General features: G+C 51.2%; 1 protein-coding gene across 1 annotated transcript; it reads left to right on the top strand.

Moving 5' to 3' along the window:
- The first annotated feature begins 2,767 nt into the window (after positions 1-2,767).
- On the top strand, positions 2,768-4,077 carry LOC123449092. Its single transcript, XM_045126177.1, has 2 exons — positions 2,768-3,594; positions 3,697-4,077. Exons 1-2 carry the CDS (start codon positions 2,956-2,958, stop codon positions 3,781-3,783), a joined length of 726 nt encoding a protein of 241 aa, XP_044982112.1. The 5' UTR covers positions 2,768-2,955; the 3' UTR covers positions 3,784-4,077.
- Positions 4,078-7,826: the final 3,749 nt, after the last annotated feature.

Genomic DNA, 7,826 nt, shown 5'->3' with positions numbered 1-7,826 from the left:
AGTAGGCATTGGTGCGGGTAGGTTTTCTTTTGGTCCGGCCACTCCGTGTCGTATCCTTCTTCGACCGCGAGGATTCTGGTCCACCTGGTGTTAATGATGTCCTGTTCGTCGTGGAACTGTCGTTGATTTGCCTTTAAGCTCAGAGCGGTAGCTACAAGCCGCTGCCGGAATTGCTCGTGGCCTTTGGGGTCTTCGGGGATTACGAATTCTTTGGCTTCAAGGCCATCTTCATTGTTGACAAGGGGAAGATAGTTGTCATCGTACGAATTGTTGAGGTCGTCGGGATCGGCATTGGTCGGTTCCTCTGGTTGGTGCTCGGAAGCTTCGGGGTTGTTGTGGTCTTCTAGTGTCATATTTTCCCTTGTAGCTTGTGGAGAGCCCCTTCCCTTATTTCCCTGGCACACTTACGCGGCTTTCAACGCTTTGAGGGCTCTCCACGGGCTTATCGCCGTTTTGCTTGGGTGTGACATCACCCGTGTCACAGAGCGTGTCTACCATGTAAACGTCGTAGGTGGACGTTGTGATCCACCGCCTAGTGTTTACAGGGTGGGGTAGTAGGCCTCATCGTCCAAGTCCTCGAGCTCTTCCGAGGCATAGTCCAATGTGTCGGTTAGGTCTTCGACGGTGGCGATCAAGTGGGTGGTGGGTGGGCCGTAAAAGTCCTGATAATCCACCTCGGAATCGAATAGGTCGGGCCTCGGTTAAGTGGGATTTGAAGTGACTCGATCTGGTCGAGTGTCTCGTTTAACATCGAGAGCCTGTCCTGATCGATCTTTTTTGGATTTTTGGAGTTGACCATCGTGACTTCCGCAAGGGATGCAAGTTCAACAATGGTCGTTTCTTATTGTCCGGACACAATGGTCGGATCCGAGCTCAATGCTAACTCTTCGATGAGGAGGGGACCGAGACCGTGGCTGGACGAGGGGCCCGGAGTCAAGGCTTCGAGGTTTTAAGTTTTATCGGCCGAGGCCGTGACTTCGGCGGGGGGACAGATTGCCCCGCGAGTCGGCGGAGAATTCAAAGTCTCCAAACCTTATTTCCTGACCGGGGACGAAACCTCCGATCTGGCCAGGAAGGCCGATTCAGCCCATGCGCAGGCTAGTTGAGTCCACACGCATCGTGATGCTGCAGAGCATGGGGACCTGTCCGGGGGCGAAGATGCCCCCGTTGTAGATTCGATCGTTGATGATCAAGCGAGCCATCAATCATTCCAGTGATCCAATGGCAGAACTCTCAATGAAAGTACCAATGTCGGCGTCAAAACCGGTAGATCTCGGGTAGGGGGTCCTGAACGATAGACCTGGGATCGATAAGTTGCAGGAGAGAAGGGGAAACAATATTACCTAGGTTTGTACCCACTTGAGGAGGTAAAACCCTACGTCATGTTTGATTATATTGATGGGGAATGATTGTTAGAGAGTTGATCTACCTCGAGATCGTATGAGCTAAAACCCTAGATGAGATAACCTGCCTATACGCATAAGAGCCTTTGGTTTATATAGACACCAAGGTTCCTAGGGGATAGATGGGTCGAACTGGTCCTCGTGACTTGGAGTGCATGTCTAGTATTCAGAGCTTTCCATCTTGATAACCCAACCGCCCGAGGACCCCTTAATCGAGAACTCCCTCACCAACCGTAACCGCAAGACATATACTGCGATTGCAACCAGGGTTGAGGAGGGTGGTTGGGGGCAATAAAGCATTTTATTTGTTTTTATCGGTTTTCCTTTCTTGCAGTAGTTGCAACCGCCCCGACCCGAACGCAAGTCAACTCATCATACACAACCGCAGCTGCAACTACAGTGCGACCATCCTATCAGCTTCCTGCTCATCATCATAACATGTCGAGCAGTAGCGCCAACTTTGGGACCCCAAGACGAAGAGAAAGAGAGCAAGGATGAGCTGCTGCCGCTGCTTGTCTTGGCTCGCTGAGAGTGCCGCCATGAGAATGTGCAAGTGCGAGAGTGAGTGGCTTGGCTTGTACAGCGAGAGCAGAAAGGGGTACGGCTCAATGTGTGTGAGACTGTGCACTTTTTTAGGACAATTTCTTGTGTTTTCGGTTGACAAAGAAGGATGGTCTTCGTCGGCGAGGGAAACGGGCTGGAAGAGATAAACACAATGGTCCTGTTTGGATCCTAGGGTTAGAGTTAGAGTGGATTAGATTTAAGCCATCTAACTCTCAAAGATCCAAACAAATGGGTTAGAGTTGGTTAGATGCATCTAACCAACCCAAAAACTCTAACCCATTCAAGAGGTGCTTTTTGGGGTTAGAGTAGGTGGGGTCCACGAAAAGAGAGAGGTCCAAAGTAGCCAAATGATTGAGAAAAAACATTTATTGTCCATCTAATCCTCTCATCCAAACACCTTTAGAGTTAGAGTTAGTTAACTAACTCTAACTCTAACCAGGTTAGAGTATCCAAACAGGGCCAATGTCATAGAGACGTCATCTGAATGAGATCATTTTAAATCTCGTTCGAATGAGTTTCAGATGCTCCCTTTAAATTTATACTCTCCTCTCTTGGCCCCAGTTCATGTTTTTTTTTTTTTTGGGTACAACAGGTCCAGCTCCATTGCGTGCTGAAATTAGGTTCGGCGGTGTCGACAATGACACAAGCCCGGTATTCTTTTCTTTCTGCAAATCCCGAGCCGAAGCAGACCGGAGCACGAGAGAACAAACAAACAAACAAATAAAGCACCCACTAAACACACAGCCCCACCACCTGTTTACTCCCACTTCTACTCCTACGCTTCTGCCAAGCCCCGTAAATCGTAATCACCCTCTCCCGACTTTCCCCTCTTCCTTCCTTCCACCCCACTCGCACTCGCACCACCTTCCCCACATCAATCGCAAACCCCCGCAAGCACCACGTCGCAGATGCCGCATTAGCTCCGAAAATCCAAAACCATCCCTCCCCACCCACCCCCACCTCGCTCCTCCCCGCGGCGACGGCGGCCATGACGACCGGATCCGACGCCGACCGCTACGGCCACGGCCACGGCCCGCCCTCCTACCCGCAGCGCCGCCCGCACTACGGGGGCGCGCCGCCCTCCTACGGCTCCTCGGCCTCCTTCCGCGGCTGCTGCTGCTGCATCTTCATGCTCGTTATCTTCCTCGCCCTCCTGGCCCTCGCCGTCGCGCTCGTCGTCGTCCTCGCCGTCAAGCCACGCAAGCCCCAGTTCGACCTCAACCAGGTCGCCGTTCAGTACCTCCTCGTGGCCCCGCCGTCCCCAGCCGTGTCCGCGTCGCCGACCGTCGCCGCGGCCCCCGCCGCCGCCTACCTCTCCCTCAACATCACGCTCCTCTTCACCGCCGTGAACGCCAACAAGGTGGGAATCCGCTACGGCGCCACGGCGTTGGACGTCATGTACCACGGGGTGCCGCTCGGGGTGGCGGCCGTCCCCGGGTTCGAGCAGCCCGCGCACAGCACCCGCCTGCTCCAGACCCGCGTCATCGTCGACCGCTTCAACGTGCTACAGTCCGACGCCCAGGACCTCATCCGCGACGCCGCGCTCAACGACCGCGTCGAGTTCCGCATCACCGGCGACGTCGCCGCCAAGATCCTCGTGCTCGGCTTCTCCTCCCCCAAAGTCCAGGTAAATTCCCCCACCCTGCCCCCCCGAAACCAACTTTCTCGCTTCGCTTCGCTTCGTCCGCAAGCGCTGGGCTGATCGAAAGGGACTCGTGAACAAAACCAGGTGTCGGTGGACTGCGCGATCGACATCAGCCCGAAGCGGCAGTCGGTGACATACAAGCAATGCGGCGTGGACGGGCTAAGCGTGTAGGCAGCAAGCGGACCAGGCCAACCTCGCCGCCGCCGCCGCCGCAGAAGCGGAAGCTGCTGGTATTAATCTAGCGGAGATAGATATATGTGGATGGGGGAATCTGTACGTCGATTCTACAGTAGTCTCTAATCTCGGGTTTCGATTCCTTTGCTGCGCGTGGGGGCCGGGTAAATTTTGAGCTCTCACCTCACCTCACCTTAGGAGGAGGAGGAGGAGGTTACCACTGATTCTTGTGAATTATTACTGGATGCCATTAGCAGTGAGTACATAAATCGCCATGGTTCTTTCTTCTTCCATCGCCGTTGCTTAGGAGCAAAGGGAAGTGGTGCGGTGCTAAAGGTGAGGGGCGAGTGGAATCTGACCGGCCCCTTTCCGCTCGCTCCTCCTCCTTGTTCTTGTTGTCCGCGTCCGTGGAATGGTTTCCCTTCGCGTGTTTGGGGGTGGGCCGTGGGAGTCGGTGGGGAACTGCGCTGTCCGACGCGCATCGCCACGCCCGTGCTCTGCTTCAGCCGGTAGTGGAGGTGCCGGGTGCGCCATGGAAACGCGAGCAGGAGCCGACGAGCTCGTACGGTTGGTTTCCTGCTTCCACGGTGCCATCGTGGTGGGGGGTCAGACCGTCGACGGCAGCCGTACGGTTACTTCCTTGGAGCGTGGGATAGGCAGTTTAGCATTGTGTGTGGAAAAGGAAAACTGAAGTTGAAATTTGACGTTCCATTCCGTGTGACCCTTGTCGACAGGAATATACGTGCTTTCAGCATTAGAAAAACGGTTCTCTCTCTTCTCTAAAAAAACGGTGGGATCTAAAGCCGACCGGATACTAAACCGTGTTAAACTAGCGCATGAAGGTGGGTTTTCCTGACAACGAATCTCAGTTTGCACATGGTACGACGGACATGGCTTTTGTGAATCTGTGCGAGACTTCCAGTCATCAGTGTGTTGATGCACAAGCTTGTCCTACCGTGGAAACGCATTTTGTTCCTCTATTGCTGGTTGGGGAAAAGGATTGTCCTACATTCGTCTACTAAATTTGTTGTCACGTCTTCAAATTTCATAAAAAAGATTGTAGTACGGTCCTACAGATCGCTAGTCATATCCAGCGAAGTACGAGTAACGGTCAAGCCACTAACCAAACCACTCAAGTCCCAAGTCGCTGCATCACAACCCGGCGATTGCGGCAGTGAGAGCTTTCGTGGTTGGTACTGCACAACACAATACGGCAACGCGGCAGCCCGTCGTGATCCTGGAATCCGATCTCCGGACCAGCCTTTTGTCTCGTGCTCCTTCCTGCGTTGAGTTGCTTTGACGTTTTGCCTTTTATTTTGGTGTATAGCGACCATCATTCTTGACCTAACTAGGACCGGCGAGCTACCGCCGTTTCCTACGTACGTGACGTCGCCCTGGGATCTGGACGGAGACCGACGTCTGTGTCTTGATCATCTCCTGGATCCTCTGCGTTCGTGTTACTGCGGCCAGCAAGATGCGTTGGTGCAATTCCCTTGCTTTTCGAGCTCTACTCGAGTTACAGAGGGATGCATTGATGCGGAGCTGCGGACTGCGCTGTTGGAAGTGGTCAATGTGGATCCCTCCGCGCGTCAGTATGCCAGGCTTGCCGAGTACAGGAACAGGAAACGCAGTTCCGTCTCTAGGGTCCCAACAAACGCTTCTCCGGAAATCTACCGGCGCTCCAGATGGAAATCCGACCGGCCGACAGGGCTTTCCTTGGGAGAATCCAATATAATGCTGGTAGTAGTACGTACTCCTATGAAGCAGGCATGAGGGTATTGATATTTTGATCGTCCAGGGTTGAAGCATTTTGCACGCCCAGATTAGGCACTGATTCAGCCATCACACGCTCAGATTAGGCACCGATGTCTGTTCTTCAGTTTGGGTGCTTTCTTCAAGTGCGCTAGCACGCTTCGGCATCATTAGCAGATTATTCATCTCGCCGGGTCTGAAAAAGAAAGAGGAAGGCCCACCGATCGAACGCATTTGTACAAAGTTCGGTAGTGTACAACTCATATGGTCATGGGTTCGCTTTTAGGACGTTTTGTTTTCCTATACTTTTTTTCCGTTTCCTCCTTGCTGGTGCAGGCAACGCTGCCCACTTCCCATTTCTTCTCTCTTTCCTCTTCCACCAACGCACCGCAATCTGCGAGAAGCGAAAAAAGGTTGTATCGTGTGGATAAAAAGAAGGTTCTGTCATTGTCTCCGCTTAAATGAAGTAGCATTGCAGTACCTCCGGCGTTTCTTTATTTGCTTTGGCACTTGGCAGTGACTGGGAAGTGGGAACTAGTGCTAAATAACAGTGATTATAAGACGTTTTATTAGCGATGTATCTCGTCTTATAAATTTTTACCGATGTTGTACTTCTGTACCCGATAAAACGGAGCGTTCCTTGTCAGTGGAAGTGAAACGGTATAACATACTAGTATTTGTTGTATTTAACAAGGAAATTATATACGCTCAAACTGACACACCACACGTACATATTTCCTCTATATTTGCATCTCGGTCGGTTCTCCCTGTCTTCTTCAGCCGGTCGTGCTTCCAGTGGTAGCCGGTTGTGCATCCAAGGATATCAAGAAGGAAAAATAATTCAATGATAAGTCCTTCATGTACGCATCAGAATCATAGGAGAATCAGGCAAACTGCAAGTACAATGCCGCAAGGGACAAGGATATCAAACATTTATACACCTCATTTTTAGAATGAAGGCTTGAGATGAGACGGGTTTTGAATTAATAAAGCCATCAACCGATTAGGATTACATCAACGAATAACTTACACTTTTTTTTCTTCATATGATAGTGGGAAGACCAGCTTACAATGGGAGCTAATGAAAGAGAGAAAAACACGGCACCCAAAACACTAGAACGACTACAACAAGTTGCTACATAAAAAATTAAAAGTATGTCCATGCTTGATGTCTTCATCCTCATCCTCTAAAGAACCATGGCATCATCAAGTCAGGTCAAAATCGTCATCAGGTTTCCTCCCTAATGTCTTCACATGCTCGCTACAACCAATCACAGTTACCAAAGTCAATGCATAAGAAACAAAACATGTCGAAAGATCAAGAGCAACACCTCTAAGGAAGGAACGAAACAAAGCGTCAATGTTGCTCGACCCAAAAGGGTTTTTTCACCCGCCATAGACATAATACCATGGTGAGGCGGACAAAGGCTCCAACCGACGCTTCTAAGGAGAATGACGATACCCAAGGGTGTCATTGTTGACAACGTCGAACAAACTCAACAAGGCTTTTGCATGGAGCCATCACCTCACCATCAAAACAACCATGGCCATCTCGAGGCGCTGACCTTGCATTCGTCCATTCTTCTCCGAGCTAACCATTGTAGACAGTCGGACATGGACATGAGTGTCAACGGGGCTAAGAAGGACCAAAAGGAAGTTGTGTCATTAAAAGGTAATACACCATTCTCACATCGCCGAAGAGTCCGAGAAAACAAAAGCATGTAACCTTATTTTCTCGTGAGATCTGATAAATGCCCAAAGAGGGAGGGTGGCCGCGAGTCGGCTAGCCCCGATCCACGTCGATGGACAGGCATCATCGAGGGAGCATGCAAGTGAGGGGATAACGCAAGCCCAACTCAATCTCAACTAGCATCACAGTCACCCAAGACCGCTTTTGCGCTTTCTCTTCACCACACCACATGACTTCATTGCCTTCACACCAACAAAAATAAAATAGACCAATTGCATATCACATCTGTGGTCACCTTACCCGTAGGAACCACCGTTGGATAGTGCAAATCCTTGCAAGGTTCGAATCTAGAAAAAGGATGGTAGGTTTGAGTTAGAATGCCTAACGCCAGTAGCATGCCACCCTAGAAAAGCTACACAACACCACTAAGTACGTACCACAATCGAGGACACATACCGACCTCAAATCCTGCAAGCATGCCAGCCAACTTCAAATAAGCGTCAGGTTTAGATGAACCATACCCCCCATCACGTCGGAGTCCCAACCCAAAGTGTGGAGGAGTGTTAGGACCGGGAGTATATCGACCAGAGGGGGGTGA

Source organism: Hordeum vulgare, chromosome 4H (assembly GCF_904849725.1).
Source record: "Hordeum vulgare subsp. vulgare chromosome 4H, MorexV3_pseudomolecules_assembly, whole genome shotgun sequence".
Lineage (NCBI taxonomy): Eukaryota > Viridiplantae > Streptophyta > Magnoliopsida > Poales > Poaceae > Hordeum > Hordeum vulgare.
Note: the sequence above shows the minus strand (reverse complement) of the source record. Positions and strands in the feature narration are given on the sequence as shown.

Bases quoted from the DNA above. Each gene is read 5' to 3' on its own strand.
- LOC123449092 (XM_045126177.1), top strand. From the start codon at position 2,956: ATGACGACCGGATCCGACGCCGACCGCTACGGCCACGGCCACGGCCCG. The intron at 3,595-3,696 runs GTAAATTCCCCC...GAACAAAACCAG, and splicing joins TCTCCTCCCCCAAAGTCCAG to GTGTCGGTGGACTGCGCGAT.